The sequence below is a fragment of the Anoplopoma fimbria genome, chromosome 18 (genome assembly GCF_027596085.1).
Source record: "Anoplopoma fimbria isolate UVic2021 breed Golden Eagle Sablefish chromosome 18, Afim_UVic_2022, whole genome shotgun sequence".
NCBI lineage: Eukaryota > Metazoa > Chordata > Actinopteri > Perciformes > Anoplopomatidae > Anoplopoma > Anoplopoma fimbria.
Genome location: NC_072466.1, coordinates 10,727,621 through 10,743,846, shown reverse-complemented (window position 1 = coordinate 10,743,846; position 16,226 = coordinate 10,727,621). Strand labels below are relative to the sequence as shown.

The 16,226-nt window shown below is 40.6% G+C and overlaps 2 protein-coding genes across 2 annotated transcripts; one reads left to right on the top strand and one right to left on the bottom strand.

The window, feature by feature from the left end:
* Window positions 1–418: 418 nt before the first annotated feature.
* Window positions 419–3,919, bottom strand: armt1 (acidic residue methyltransferase 1). Its single transcript, XM_054618614.1, has 5 exons — window positions 3,608–3,919; window positions 3,114–3,219; window positions 2,764–3,005; window positions 2,232–2,397; window positions 419–2,065 (listed from the first exon to the last, which is right to left on the bottom strand). The coding sequence occupies exons 1-5, from the start codon at window positions 3,664–3,666 to the stop codon at window positions 1,277–1,279; spliced, it is 1,362 nt and encodes a 453-aa protein (XP_054474589.1). The 5' UTR covers window positions 3,667–3,919; the 3' UTR covers window positions 419–1,276.
* Window positions 3,920–7,140: 3,221 nt separating this feature from the next.
* zbtb2b (zinc finger and BTB domain containing 2b) lies at window positions 7,141–16,190 on the top strand. Its single transcript, XM_054618950.1, has 3 exons — window positions 7,141–7,611; window positions 10,428–10,608; window positions 11,570–16,190. Exons 2-3 carry the CDS (start codon window positions 10,436–10,438, stop codon window positions 12,987–12,989), a joined length of 1,593 nt encoding a protein of 530 aa, XP_054474925.1. The 5' UTR covers window positions 7,141–7,611; window positions 10,428–10,435; the 3' UTR covers window positions 12,990–16,190.
* The last annotated feature ends 36 nt before the right edge of the window (window positions 16,191–16,226 follow it).

Below are 16,226 nucleotides of genomic sequence, written 5' to 3'. Positions count from 1 at the left end.
GCTGAAGATGACAAAGCATGTCAGCAGCCTTAATGATTCTATTCAGTTTTCCTCAAGCTCATTCTGGAATTGTAATGCACACGTGCAGCATTTCATGCTGTTTTTCTAGGTCCACACCGACCCCCGAGTACATGAAAGTTCAACACCTGTTTCAAATATCATAAATGTCATAAACCTGGTGAACATTCAGCTATCTACTGATGAATTATTATTTGTGAACAGATGAATTTGCTCACACTTAAGTGAATACTATTATTTTGAGAATAATTGGCTTAAAATAGTGTTGCTGCACAATTTTAAACAAATTAATAAACCATGTGGCTTCATATACTAGATAACAATGCCAGTTGCTTATTCTCACATCTATCTATAATGTTTGTAAAGAAGGACAGTTAGAAAAAAAAAAAAAAAAAAAAAGACCAGTTCTGCATTTCTTTATTAAATCAAACCCATTAATGAAAATGATATCATTCCCCCAGTTAAATAATCCAGTTAACGTCACCTCCGAGGTACTGATGATGAGAATTTAGATGACATAACAGTGCGAACATCCACTTTGATCTATGAAGGTCTGGGTTGCCATTTCAAACAAAACAAGCACACATTGTCACTGTTATTGTTACACTGCCCCAATAACAGTCCACCATCTTTCAAACTGAGCAAAAAGGCTATCAAACAATGTTATGATCTACTTAAGCTGTATTTAAACGGCTGTCTGAATGTTTTGATACATGCATATCAATGACACTGAATGCAACAATAAAACAATCTGAGCTGAGTTAAAACAAACAAAAAAAAAAAGCTATATATACACAATGTTTATCAGCACTCTCCTCAACTGCATGCAAATTTTTTATTGCTGGACAGAGATTTATAAAGCCCAATTCTTACTCAAAAATAGTTAATAGCATCTACATAAACTGTAAACATTATGACTTAATACAGTGTGCACAACACATAGGCTATTTGCCATACAAAGCAACTTTGATTTGTTACCTCGGAGGATGTTTTTGTCACCGTAAACGATTGTGTTCAAAATCATGGGAAACATTTAAGATCTAAAGTGCTAACATTTTAAGTATGAGAAACACATAACTCAAATATTTCTGTTACTGTAAATTTCTGTATCAAACATGATGAAGTGCTAACTATCAATGAGGAACAAAGACAACCTTATGTAACTTAAAGATCGTATGGCTTAAAGGTAACTCATTTTTATGCTACCTCTTAAAGTAATGTTCTTATGAATCCACTTCTTCCCAGTGAGACCCTGAGTTCAGTCTTTCTGTTCTGACTTTGAGCTGTGGAACTGAATGACAGCATATTTGCCGCTGGTCATCCAATCAGGATCTTGGGAGCTGAGCTTCTCCCCTTGACCCGGCTGCAGACCAACCTGAACGTTGGCTTTGAGAGTCCGCAGGCTACACAGTGGTGCAGGCCCAAAACCTCGTAGTGCAGTATCGAAGCCCACTGTGTGATCCCACTCCCTGTCCCCAGTCAGCTTTCTGTAGTTGAGATCGCCCTTAAACAGAACCAGGTCTGCCCCCTGCAGGGTCGCATACAGGTCAGGAGCATCAGCCTCCATGTCACAAAACTCATGGGGTTGTGTCCAGAAAGGATGATCATGATAGGACCAAACACCCTCCTTCAGGTGGCTCTTCCACTGGACACCACACTTTGACATCCACTTGTGATTGGCCGCCATGGTCTGCTGGATGGTCCACTGAAAATCGTTAGCTGTGACATCAGAGACAAACCATGGGAAGGATTTGCCATGAAAATGGACCTTGTGGGCAAGTCCGGAGGAAACCAGGAAATCTGCTAAGACCAAGTCAGTGAATAACTCAAAGCCAGAATTGTCAAGAACAATGTCCACTCTGACTGCAGTGGTTTTCTCAGATTTTCCAGACCTCTGAGCTGATATGAGAGTTGACCATACCATTTTAGTGTCATTCACCAAGATGAAGGGTTGCAGGCTGTTCAGGGAATCTATTGGACTGGTCTTTTGTGAGTTGTCTTGGCCAGCAGAGATGGACAGATCACACTTGTTCCCCCATAGAGAAACCTAGAAAAAGTCAAATAAAAAGGTTAAACACTAACATTTGTAATGTGTCCACGTATGACACTGAATAGGATAAATATTAGAATGGACAGATGATTTTGTATGACCCCATACATTCATCACATTACACATCACTCACTTAACTTATGCTGGTACAAAAGACACTTACCTGTAGCAGTTTGTTGAAATGCTCAAACAGCTGGTTCCTGGAGAGTTCCTCCATATTTTTGTTGACGCCCTCCACGTATGTACATAAGGTCATCATAGCCTGCTGAGACTCAAAAAAGCTCTGAGTCTTTCCCTCATTAAAGACGTCATAGTCACTGATGGGAGGACTGAAATAAAATCACAAATAGAATCATGACTAGAGGACTAGAACAGGTAATAAAGGAACAACAAAAAACTGTATTTACTTATGGCTCTAATACCTACCTTTTTATCATTAAGAACCAATTGGAATTTTAATGATGCAATATCTTTTAATCTCTTCATTAAAATAATGAGGAAAGTGACAACTGAGAGTGAAAGCAGAACTTCATACCTGAAATTACCATTATTTTGCATTCAAATGTCACAAAAATGATATATAGACAAAGACTTACTATATTGTGAAATAATGCATAGCTGCAAAAAATAATAATAATCAAAAAAGCAGTAAATAGCAGCAAGAGATACCATTATAAAATGCAAATACTTCTCACTTGAGCCAGAGGGCCTCCTGTACTCTGCGGTACATGTAGCACTCCACGTAGAGCCATGGAGACTTGAACCAACTGACGAAATCCTGGTCTCCTTGCAGTTTCTGCTGTCTCTGCAGGTACTGATTCCAGCACTCTGTGTCTGGCAGGCCGTCTGTTAGTTCAAGAACTGGCTTATCTGTTTGCAGCTCATTCCTCATCTTAGACAGCAGACCTATTGTTTGCTTCTCTGCCTGGATACCTTCCTGTATAAAAAGAAGAAACACATGCAAGACCAAATTTAGGTTTTCAAATGAGCCGAGGAAAACAAGTAGTTGAAGAAAACAATTAAATGTATCAATAACCATTCTTACCTCTCCATATTCTTCAAAAAACTTGTTTTTGTTGCGATGTATTGTATCTATAACTTTAGTCAGGATGGTTGGCAGTCTGTCCCTCACAGTCAGATAGGCAAAGGACCTGCAGAGAAACAATATAGCCATTGACGTCACACTGCCACATCTTAGTATTATCGTTTTAACATTAGCAGGTGTATGCACAAGTAAGCTAGCAAGCTAATTAACCTAGCAAGTCAACGTTAGCCCTTACTTTGTAGACTTTTCTACTGCAAAACGATACTTGCTGGTATAAGTAAACCGTCATCAGATAGATTTAAGTTGACTGAGTAAACAGTATATGCTAGCATGTGTTAACTCAGTGACGTTAATGATCCTGTTAGCAATAAGCTAATGCTGCTGGTTTGAACACGACAGTCGTCAGCGTTTTGACACAGCAGCGTGACGTTAATTAGCCTCGTTATTACTATTATTAACAGGGTGAAAAAGATGTTGATCAACCGTAAACATACCCGACCACTTTGGCAGACAGTGAAGGGGGAACTCCATGCAGCGTCCGATCAGCCGCCATCTTTTTAGCTGTGGTGTCGGTTCAAATTCAAACTTTATCGATAAAATGTCCGGGACAGGAACAAAGTTCGCGCTCGTGCTCGAGGCTCGAGCGCGACGTGTTACCGTGGACGTTACACGGCAAAGCAGGTCGTATCAAGCTTGAAGTCCTCTGTTTTTTGGAAACAAATGTTTTAAATTTAAATATATATATTTGTTTGTAGACCTGGGTTTCATTTAGGAAGCGATGTCACCATCTAGCGGTTAATGTGTAAACTGAAAGTTGGCAAGTTGTGTGTCCCATTCATATTGAGGGTGAACATTATACTTTAAATGATACAATACAGATAATACATCGCGCCTTGTTTAACTTGGGGGTAACTCAGTGTATCTAGCACACATGAGCCTTCAGCGTTAAATACTTCACAATTCATATTTTTGGGGTGGATAAGGGTTCAAAGAAGGGAACGCGCGCTGCCGCATTGCGCATGCCACTTTGTTGTTTCGTCAGCACCAGGGCAGCACCCCGAGCATCCCAAGTCGTCCAGAGCAACGGTTGTCATGGAGACATTGATTCGCTCTATCTGACGAAGACAGAATTCGAGACTCCCACCCCCCACCCCCGAGGCTTTTGGCGGGAAAAGAAGGAGGGGTAGACTATGGTGTTGGTAACAGACGGCATTACTCTAGTGAGCCTTGCTGGAGACCCTGATTAAATATTGAGGTTATATCCGTCAATATATGAACCATTATAGTAGTGTGCAACGTGTGGTAATACAATTATATCAATCTATAAATCTAGAGAACGTTCCTCTAAAGTCTCAAAATAAAAGTATAAAAGACAATGGCGCTTAAAAGTAGGCCCATCCATTGAGTTAACATTTCTAGAGTTCGTAAACGGGAATGTTTTTTTCTTTTTGAAGAACATGACCAATTGATTTGCTACGCCCACGATCACTACGCTTGAAAAAAATACGCATATGAATTCATTCTGGTGGTGTGGGGTTTTTTTCTGGGTTTTTTTTCTCCCACTTTCAGATCAGCCCCGGTCACTATGGGAACACGGCGGGCCGTTGTCAGGATGTGGGGTCCTTGGGAGTGGGAGTCCAGCTGCGTCCACCTCCGGTGTTCCATCCACCGCCGGCCTCCCATCCCCCCGCCGGGCCCCAGCCTGGCCGGATCTGTTTTTCTAAACCGAGAAAGGAGTGACTCACCACTCCGGTTTCAAAACAGGCCATGAGGGGAGGGGGGGGTGTAACGTTAAAGGCTGTTTAAACAGGTGTTTCAGCTCACCACGCAGTCCTCTAATGCAACAGCAGGCTCGAGCTACTAAAATGTAAATTATAAATCTGAGTAAATCTCGACATACTTTTACGTTTTAAGCCAATTTTTTACGCAGTCTTTGCTTTATTTTTTCAAATTCATTATGCAGGGAAAAATCCATTTAGTTTAAATCAGTGGCAGGGCAGTCATGTGAAAGTCCAGTCTGCATGTCTTTTGAATAAGCTCCTCGGAGAAAAAAGGAGCAGGAGAAGGATTAATACGGCATAAGGAAGCCATATGTACAGAAGCAGACAGGACAGACAGACTTCCCCTAATTGTGGATAATTATACAAAAACAATTGATAAAAATATATTGGTCTTAATGATAAAAACAAGCCATGTGGTAACAGTTTATCTGCTTATTTCAATAAACCCCTGCTGTGGGCCTTTCGGCAAAGAAAACATACTTTTGTTCTGTAGTCATTTACATCTATTATTACTCTACCAGTGGTCTCAATCAATCTTGCTTTTCAAAGATTTTTACCCCCACAGACCTACATTTTTTTAAGCTAATTAGTTGTTGTTTTTTGCTTTGGATAGAATCAGATCTTGGTCTATTGTTTGTTTACAGGACAGATACTTTAGGGTCCCTTAGGCCCTGCTGCATAGACATTTCTGCCCCCTCCTATGTCTTCAGTCCCCCCCCCCGGCCCCTCACCTTAACAAACAAACTCTCTACCTATTCTCTGATGACCGGTAAGCGTTTACAGAGCTACAACTTGCTTGATCTGGTCCTCCTGTGGACTCCCTGTCCTAAGGCTGAAAGGCAACTCTGTAATGACAGGTCTTGAAAAAGAAATTGGTGTTTACACTATGGGGCAACATCTGATGACAAAATATTGATGTGACTCCAAAGTGCGTTTGTCCGAAGGTCTTCCTACTCTTCCTGTGCAGACAATGTGTGGTTTGGTTGAAAAATATTTCCAAGACCTACACTGCTTTCCTCTTTTGATACTTATTTTTATATTAAAAAAATATAAGGTTTTCCATTGATATTTGAGTTGACCAATTAACAGGCATTTTTGGCGGGCAACCCATTGTTGGGGTCACAAAATAACAGCTGTATCTTTAGACCCCATTCAGAGCGTAGGCTACAGGTAGTGGCTATAATAACTATTTTCAAACAAAATAAAAAAAATCCCTGATATTCAGTTTGCTGAACCCAGGTTACTATGCTCAGGTTTGTTAAATGCTGTTGTACAGCTCATAACAACAGCGATTGAGTACGACTATTTGTAGCTATTGGCATCAGTTTATGTATTTCTCTGCTATTTTCTGCTCTCTTTTACACATACGGTGCTTGGAAATGAGTGCAACACAATCACAATTTAAAGGAAGAAGAAACAAGTTTAGGGCTGGCCAAACTGCATAGTCTGACATCAAAACATAATAATCTAATAGTGACACATACAAACTACAAACCAGTGTCTACCACTGACCTATATTGTCTAGAATGAACATTTGTGTAACCTGTATTTAAAATCCTGTCATACAATTAATCATTTTTGGGGAATTATAATTATAATGAGGCCTATTTACAGGGCTATTATAGGCCTAATTATAATAGCTTCAATGTATGAATTGTGCTATACATGTAAACCTGCCTTGCCTTATGGCCTTACTGTAGTTTTCACATTACATTGTTACCAACATTATGGTGTCAATGATAGAACAAATGATAAAGCTACAGTAGAAACCAAATCATAACTCAAGGTTTCAACTAAACAAATAGAAAACAAGGCTTTAACAATGATTTGACATGACTATCTGAGGTAACTTACTGTGGGCCTCTGCTAAACTCTATTACACCCGAAACGTTAAACTCTAATTTGTATTATCTGTTTTTGTCAACATCTACTAATACTAGTCTTTGAGATCAAAACTTAAGTGAGTAAACCAATGAAACATACTAATCAGAAGATTTAGTAGAGACCTCATACTTTGTAGCATTTTGTTTTATCTTCCTATCTCATTCAGAAGTATAGGTTAATTGTCTGTTAATCAGTTATTAAAGGGGGAAACGTCCTTTTTTTATAGATGTTAAAATATAGTCAATGAGAATATCTGAATATTCATCCACAGCCTCGCCGTAGTATTCACTGAATATATACAAATGTACTATGTAACTTGTTATAATCTGGTGCAAACGTGACACGACAGTGGGCAAAGCGATGTGATTGAGTTACTCGGGTTAGAGGCGGTGAGGGTCAACAGCACACGTCGGTTGTCTGTGTCGTTAACGTGTGGTTAACGGCAGACACGGTGAGTCAGCGTAGCCGTTAGCTGTTAATGTTTAAAACTCACCGGCTGTCAAAAAAAAAAAAAAAGAACTGTGTAGCGACGGTTGGTCTCACGGCGGTTACAACAGTGCGGAACATTAACGTTAACCCAACCGCCCCTTTGCTCAACGGGTTTTTTTTTTTTTTTACAACGGCTGCTTCTTGGCTGTTTTTCACCCACAGTCATGTGATTGTAACGTAAAACCCCTAACCGGAAAACAACGACGGACGACCCTCTCCGCCGCCAACGAATGCTAGCAACAGTACAAGCCGCTGCGAGCCCAGAGAGAGAGGACGGACGAGTCCCCGGTAACAAACAAACAACGGCGACACGGCAAAACTCCACGGATATAACCGGAGAGCAGGTAGGACGGTTGGTGCCTACACACCCGTTTACCGTTAGCGGGACGTTATTTGGATACTTGTGTGCGCTTCGACCAACTGTAATTGTCACGGGGAAGTTAAAAGAAACGCGTTCGTGACCAACCCCATCCCCCTTGCGTCGCTCGCGCTTTCCCCGCGCTTGTGTGTGGGTTCTATGTGTGTGTGTGTGTGTGTGTGTGTGTGTGTGTGTGTGTGTGTGCGCGCGCTCTCGCTCGCGTGCACGTCCGTTTTTTTCTCTCTCGCTAGCAATAGCAACCGACAGAGACCCGAGGCAGGAACAGCCGAGGCGCGCTCCTGCTCGTGCCCGTTTCAGCGCTTTATCTACTTTATTTGTTGTGTTTTTATTTGTGTTATTGTCGTGTTTCATCCCCGTAGTGTGTTTACCTCCCTCACGCATCTTTAACGGTGTTTATTCAGAATAACAGTATCTCTCTCTGCGGAAGTAACTCTTCCACGTGTCTACATCGCATCAGGGGCGGTGCTTTATTGTTGCAAACAACTCGACGTTGATTAACACATGGTGGGCTACTGTGGCTAACTGACTGGATCATGTGAATACTAGTTGAATTCACGGGATCAGTAGGTGTGTGGTTGATCAATAGTAGAGCCAATCAGTCACACATGCATAAGGCTACTCTCAGAAATCTTAAAAGATATGTGGAGACGCCAATTGACTAAAATGTAGGAGGCAAACCAAACTAGAGTTTTATGGAGTTACAAACATGTCTGGGTCAATGTAAGTCCCACCATTTAAAGACTAAGTGATGGGCCATCCAAACAACTGGGAAAAGTCCAAACTACACCTAAAAGAGATACAGACTGCTATAAAAAAGCTTAAATAAGAAATCAGTGTTAAGCTTATATTATTGAAAATGTATGATGCTATATTTGTAAGGAAATATTGCTAATTAGATGTGGATCAACTGGTAATAAGAATGTATATATGTCTTGTGTTGAATTCAGATCTGGATTTAAAAAAAAGATCTGTGACGCTCACTATAATATTTACAGAATAAGATTAACTTTCAGGGCTGAATAATTAGGAGCAGAGTCAAAGGGTCAGTGCAACCATTAATAAAATGATGTCTTGTTTATTAGATGTACATATATGTAAAACTGCAATAAATCCACAACCATGAAGGTTATAATCCTTATTTTTTAAAACTGTTCTGGGGGGGTGTTTGTTTAACTTTATGATTATTTTTACAGGCCATGGTGCATCTGAATTGTTTTGAGGGATATTTTTGATATTAAGTCAATGCGTGATGACATAAATATCATTATAATGAGAGATACTTAGTCTGTGGCAATTATGGCTGATTTATAATCTATGAAATTTACAAAAATAGTGAAATATATTCATGGTGTGTTTTAAATTGCAAATAGTTTTGTCTGACCAACAGTCCAAAACCCAAAGATGATTACTTTACTGTCTACTGGCTATACGAAAAGCCGCTTATTTCACATTAAAGAAACTAAAAGCAGGAAGTGTTGAGCTCATTAAAATGCAGGATTTAATGCAGGACTGTTGTAATAGACTACATTATTTGGTGGCTGTACCTAATAACCTGGTAACTGCAGGTATGTTGAATTTATGTGTGACAAGAGGCCAGGTTTTTTTGCAACTTGAGTGACCGCTGTTGCTGTATCCCCCTCGCACAAGATACGGAAACCTAGCCTTTTCCTGGAGCGCTGCAGTGCCAATGCCTTTGCACTCTGACCTCTCTGATGAAATACACATGTGCAGGGGGGGTTATCAGTGTATTTGTAACCAGCAGGGAATATGCAGAGGTATTCATTCTGATTATTGGAGCTAAATTGGCTAATGAGGTATCCATCATCTTCCGTCTTCGTAGCTTCACGCTTTAGGCAGTGTGGTGTGGAGAAAAGAGATGCGCCCTGCCCACAGGCTGTTTTCATTCTCCACTGGAAGGGGGGTAGAACCAGTTCTGCTTTAGGAATGTGTGTCAACACCCAAAACCCTGATCATGTGATGGCCCGGAGCCCTTGTAGTCTTCCAGTGACCCTTGAGGTCAACAACACCGACCTCATTGGTCAGCAGAACGCACATAGCTCTGAAATGTCCCTTGAGATTGAGTTTGGACAACATGGGCTCCATCTGAAACATGTCAGGCAAAAGGATGTTTCCTCACAGTCTTCAAAGGTACAAGAGCTGTAGTGATAATAAACTCTATTTCATCTACTTGTTTTCAGTGTCCCTCACTGATAATTGGCGGGCAGAAACCTCTGCAGCTCAATTTCCATAAAAGCTGACTCAAAGTGTATCTATATTAAAGCAGGATGAGCATTAAGAGGGGTATATGGAGTGGATTAACCCTTTTGCACAGTAATTAGCTTGCACTTAAGTGCTAACCATACAACCGTCAAAGATTGACCAAAGGGATTATGTGAGAATGGTATTCTCATAATAAGAGATCAATAGAGAACCCTCTCTCTGACCACTCTGGTTGTGAGTGATTTTTACTCTTAATTATTAACATTGCAAAACATGTCCAAATACCCACTTGTACAATACAATGAAACAAATCAGACTGTGATGTTTTTGTTTTGCTAAGTCGCACCATTAATTGGCATCATTTTCTTCATCATTAGTGCTAGATAAATGGTCTCCAACGTCACAAAATGACTCTTCACTGTTGTGTTAAGCTAGCCTTTACAAGGTCGTTAGATCACCCCCGTCAGCTTGACACTTTGTGGTCACAATAAACTCTGGTCTCCTTCCAGACAGGAAACTCATTGCTGCTTGTGTGTATGTGTCTTTGCGCCTTTTGTGCAGGTTGAAGAATGGAGTTGGCCAACCATGGTCTTATCCTGCTGCAGCAGCTTAACGCTCAGAGGGAGTTTGGCTTCCTGTGCGACTGCACTGTGGCTATAGGAGATGTCTTCTTCAAAGCCCATAAAGCCGTCCTTGCTGCCTTCTCCAACTACTTCAGAATGCTCTTCATTCATCAGGACAGGTACAGGAAGAATGTATTAATAGGTGTATCGGACACAAGCTCAATACCAAGCTAAGATACCTTTCTGTTGTCACATCAGAGAATATACACAACAACAAATTCTGCTGCCAACACCAACAGATGCCATGTCAAAATAACACTCACTTCTCTTGTTGTCAAACAATGGAGGGTTTCTTTTCTCTGTAGTTGAGCACTGGACTGCACCTAAATCTTTTTAGTGTGATGACCCACAATTAATGTCATTGTTTGATCATTGGAACGAATTGAGGTGACAAATTGGAGGGTCTGTAAGGGCATTAAGATCAAAACAAGGTATCTTTTCTGCCCTGATAATGTGTTATAGCGAGATTCCCCTATCTGAAAAACATACGGCCCCGAACTGATTTATTCACATGCAAGAATCCAACAACCTGTGACCAATAACCCTAATGCTAGGATTGGCAATCTTAAGAAACTAGCAAAAGAACACTAGATTTCTTCAAAATCATCCAACCGAAAAAGTCAGTCCTGTGTTTTCTCTTTTTCAATGAAAGTAGCAAGCATCGTAACTACAAAAGTACCTAAATATAACAAGAAAATCGTCAAGTCGTGACAGCTTGTCCCTTCATCCATCCCTCAAAAGCCACTCCCCCAAAATTATTTTGAACGTAAACAACGAACTGCTAACTTGACAGCTGAGTACTCACGATAGTGTGAGTACTCAGCTGTCAAGTTTGTCCAGTTTGTGGAAGACTCAGGTGCCTGGTGCGGGTAGGTAGGCCTTTATTGATTGGACGGGCTTATTACAGTCTTTTTTTTTTCAGATTACAAACTTTAAACTTGAGCTTTAAGCTGATTTTTCCTCATATGGTAACAGTATGAGGAACAGTCACTGCCCTTTATAATTGACACCATAATCTAATATCATCAAGACCTCAGACATCGTTATTCACGACTTAACTGTAATTTTGTATCCTTTCAGTGATTGTGTGCGCCTGAAGGCTGCTGACATACAGCCGGATATCTTCAGCTACCTCCTCAACCTGATGTACACAGGCAAGCTCGCACCCCAGTTGATAGACCCTGCACGGCTGGAGCAGGGGGTCAGATTCCTGCACGCCTATCCGCTCCTTCAGGAGGCCAGCCAGTCCGTGTATTCCCACGCTGAGCAGCACAGCATCAACCTCTCCACCTCCCTCTACGGCATCCAGATCTCTGACCAACAGGTTGGGCTGTCAGCTAGGTTGCCCACTCGACGGCAGATCTCTTCTCCTTTCGACATGGAACAGCTGAGCTCAGAGGGGAAGTATCCAACCACATCAGCTGCCACAGCTTCGTACGCCAATTCCTTACTGTCCAAGTTAACTTCCTCGCCCCATGACATGGAGGCCTCAACCAGTGGCACCAAGCCTACAGTCGAGGAGGGGGGAATGGACTTGGTAAGTGCCGACGGTTCCTCAGTCAATGCCATCCTCCATGTAAAGCCCAGCATCATGAAGAGGAACTCCTCCTTTAGGAAGCATTACTCCTGTCATCTGTGCAGGAGTCGATTCACCCAGAGAAGCCTGCTAAGAGAGCATCTCCTCCAGCACACCCATTCTCTACATCAGGTGCCAGCGGAGCCCAGCAATGCACTCTCACCTGCCATGAACGCAGAACATAGCATGCTAGATTTAGAGGGGGTCCTAAAGGGAATCAAGGCAGGGTCGGCTGCCTTGGCTGCAACTACAGCAGTAGAGATAATCAGTGACAGCGAGCAAACGCCTGTTTCAGGAACCAACTCGGACTCTCCGCGAGCAGAGGTGTCCACCTCCAGCTGGGGGGTGGGAGGATTGAATTCTCAGGCAGACACACCACCTCCATCAGACATTGCGGACATCGACAACCTAGAGAGTGCAGACTTGGACAGGGAAGTGAAGAGGCGGAAGTACGAGTGCTCCACCTGTGGGCGCAAGTTCATTCAGAAGAGCCACTGGCGTGAGCACATGTACATCCACACGGGTAAGCCCTTCAAGTGCAGCGCTTGCGGAAAGAGCTTCTGCCGGGCCAACCAGGCAGCCCGCCACGTGTGCCTGAACCAGGGGGCCGACAGCTACACCATGGTGGACCGACAGAGCATGGAGCTGTGCGCAGCAGGCGACGACAGCAGCCAGATGGAGGCCATGTTCTTGGGCTCGTCGAAGCCTTACAAGTGCAACATTTGTGCGACCACCTTCTCCAGTCCCAATGAGGTGATCAAACACTTGTGCTTCACTCAAGGGGGTTTAGTGGGGCTGCAAGGAAACACGGGCGCGGGGATGCTGCTCCAGCGTGAAGAGTTCTCCAAAGATGACGGGTCTGATTTGTCCAACTCTGGCACCCCACTGGAACCCATAAAGACTGAGGAAATCCTTGTAGAGTAGTGCCAAAACTGTGTATTTGTCCTTTTTAACATGTATGTTTTAATTTTTTAAATTATGGTTAATAGGTAAGCTAAAGGTTAAGTTAGTCAGGGTATGTATGTTAGAGCTCCTCAGTCTACTAAAACAGCTTTGTGGTTGTTTTTTTACAAGTTTAATTTTTTTGGGGGGTGGGGTTCAGTATTTTGGACATTTATTGTCCTGAGTATGACAAAAAAGTAAATGAAATAGTGTAGTAAATCCCCTTTAGCTCTGGAGTTCAGTCCGACATCATTAGAAAAGCAAATAACGTTAAAGTTTGACTCAAGGCTGAGATACCAACAAAGAAATTTGAAGTAACTTTTACTTTGGGTCATCTAATCATTTTACAGTTGGTGTACATTGGTATTGGACTCTCACATGTCAGGCTGTACCACAATTTTTTTTTTTTACTTTTTCTTAACAGCTAAAGTTGTGGTAAAGCTGCACAGGCAGACGTTGAGTATAAGAGGAAGAGGAAGCTGAGACAGTTCCGGAGGACACGCCATGTTGTGAGATGAGTTTGCTGTGCTAGATATGAGGAGGACTAAGAGCTGCACAGAAGGGTTGTTTCTTCATGATCATAAATGAGAGGCTTATTCTGCAGATCAGGTATAGATTATGAGTCCAGCTAAAAGCACACAACATATTCAGACCTGAGACAATCTTTGACCGATATGCAGGAAAGAACAAATGTCTTCCATTCATGTTTTGGCTGTTGTTTATACAGAATGAATAACTTGAAATGTAAAGTAATGACCAGTATTTGCATCTTTCTCAGCAGCCGTTTAGTTGTTATTTGTTTAGTTGTTACTTTGTTTTCATGACTGTGCTAAGTGTGATTATGGTTCCTGTGTCCTTACATCCAATTAAAGCACACTTGCTCTTCATAATAAGAGTTGGGCCACTAAAAGAATTGGTCACAACAAGCACGAGCCTTCCTTGTGTTTACAGTTGAGCCTCTTTCATTCTATTTTACTTTGTCATTTTTACTTATGTTGTATAACTCTTTGGTTGCTGACTGAAGGATTAACGTGTTCCTTCAGACACACAAACCTTGATTGGAGGCTGTCAGATACAATACATTACATCCTGTCTTTATGTAATTTGCTTCAATCTACTCCTAAAAGCCCATCATTTTAGTTTGACATGCTTTTCTAATTTTAAATACAATGATATATCTACAAAGATTACTATATATTGCAAAGGTTTATGTATATTAGTAGACAAATAGCTTTCCAACTAGGATTACATTTGGTTTAGAACTATGTTATATATAAGGGATGGGCATTATCATTTCTTTGAGAAATAGGCTAAAATAGGTTAGAATTTAAAAAAAAAAGATATTTGGGATTTACAGTCTTTTCCCTTGCCAAATGTGTGCTTATGGCTAACCTCCTTATTCATTTTGTGTAAAGGGAAACATTTTCTCTGTATTAATAATAAGAACTTTAATCATTAATATTAGTTCTTTAACAAATCGGAAAAAGGAAGTAGTATTTGCAACAGTAGTCATTTATAGAAAACATTGTGGGAGAAAATATGCAGAAAAACATGTTTAATCTTCTATGATGCAGATGTGGTGGAGTAAGAATGCTCCACCTGTCAGCGTGGAGGTCATATGAACTCAGGCAGGGATGACGGTGTGACACAGGGACAGTTAGCTTTAATAAGACATATGAAATGACAGGGTGATATCTCTGTATACTCGACTGTCTGGACACATATGTGTTACGTGAATATAAAAAGATGCCATTGTTTGGGATTACAGAAACTTTCTAAGAACTACTGATGACTGGAAATTGTGAAAAGATCTTTACGTACATGTTGAGTTAATGTGAAGCTGTTATATTATTTCTCATGCTGAAAAATTTCAAATGAAAACAGAAGCATTATACAGGTTGTTCAGGAACGAAATTCTAAACTAGGCACCTCTCAGTCTGAGATGGTCAGGTTTATGCAAATTTGAAACATCTTTGAGTATCACTGTCTTCAGGTGTTTCTTCAGTTCAGTTGTTTCTGTTTTTTTTTTTTTACTTTACAGCCTGAAAATTAATATGAATGATATTTGAGGGAGGCTTGTAAAACTGTCTTAATATTGTTATTGTTCCTTCTAGTGGAAAATAAATTCTGCATTGTAATGTTATTGCAACAACATTGCCTTTTTTGCTGCACTTACTAACCAACCTATTAGACTGCAAAAACCAAATGACACAGAAGTGATAGTTTGTCATCCCAGAGACAATTTAACATTTAAAAGGACTAATAATAATATTATTTGTAATATTATTTTAAAGAAGAGTTGTTAACTTAGCCACCCAGAAGTTCATTCATGTTTGTATTGTAGAGAGTATTATTAAAGAAGTCTTCTAGGATTTATTGACTAGTTTCCATCCATTTATTATTATAGTATTTTTTTCTGAACATATACAAAAAAAATCCCATCTCTAGTATGTTTAACATGCATATTTTTTTCTTTTGAGCCTATTTCATGAAGCCTCAAGTACAGGTTTGTGACAGAGAGGATGAGGCCCAGTTCTATTGGAGTTTAAGTTGCGTTTTTTGTACTTTGATGCAATGAGCCCAGCAATTCACTAGATGGAGCTGTTTTTCTTATTTGTCTACTCAGGTCTACGGACAAGGCTGTCAAATTTGAAGTAGTGGCTTCACTAGTATTTGTGTGGTGTGCTTTCCATTCATATGACCATCTTTGCCATAAATCAATATACCGTCACATTTTGGTGAAAAAAAAATAGAAGAAAAACACAAATGCCTGTGAATTTATTCTTGCGAGTGTTAAGTATTGACTAACTGAAGGATTCTTGTTTGTCTCGATACAAGTTTTTTTTTGAGGCAACTGAAATGAGCTCAATTGATACTCAGAAATATGCACAGCTGTATGAAAAGTCTAAATCCTTCCTCTCTCAAGTTGTAATTGTTCTTTTGTCACACCAGTCTTGTAACTTATGGTTTGTTTGCGTGGGTGTTTAAACATCTCAGTATCTCAGGAAGATGAGAAGTTGGTCATTGTCTTTTCGGTCCACTGTTATTTATCAAAACAATTATTTCAAACCCATGATCGTTCTCCCCAATGCCCATCTGTGATCAATATGTGTTCTCAGGAATGTGAGTAATCTTCTGTATAAATAATTTAGTTTTTTTTTTTAATGAAGAATGAACAATAAAGACATGGTTTTTTTATAATTGTTGGTACTTTTTGTC

What these genes read in the sequence shown, in the direction of transcription:
- armt1 (XM_054618614.1), bottom strand. Translation starts at nt 3,666, where the DNA reads ATGGCGGCTGATCGGACGCTGCATGGAGTTCCCCCTTCACTGTCTGCC. An exon ending in TTTTTGAAGAATATGGAGAG is followed by an intron (nt 3,006 to 3,113) that starts GTAAGAATGGTT and finishes CTTTTTATACAG; the next exon opens with GAAGGTATCCAGGCAGAGAA. An exon ending in CAGGAGGCCCTCTGGCTCAA is followed by an intron (nt 2,398 to 2,763) that starts GTGAGAAGTATT and finishes ATTTTATTTCAG; the next exon opens with TCCTCCCATCAGTGACTATG.
- zbtb2b (XM_054618950.1), top strand. Translation starts at nt 10,436, where the DNA reads ATGGAGTTGGCCAACCATGGTCTTATCCTGCTGCAGCAGCTTAACGCT. An exon ending in CTCTTCATTCATCAGGACAG is followed by an intron (nt 10,609 to 11,569) that starts GTACAGGAAGAA and finishes GTATCCTTTCAG; the next exon opens with TGATTGTGTGCGCCTGAAGG.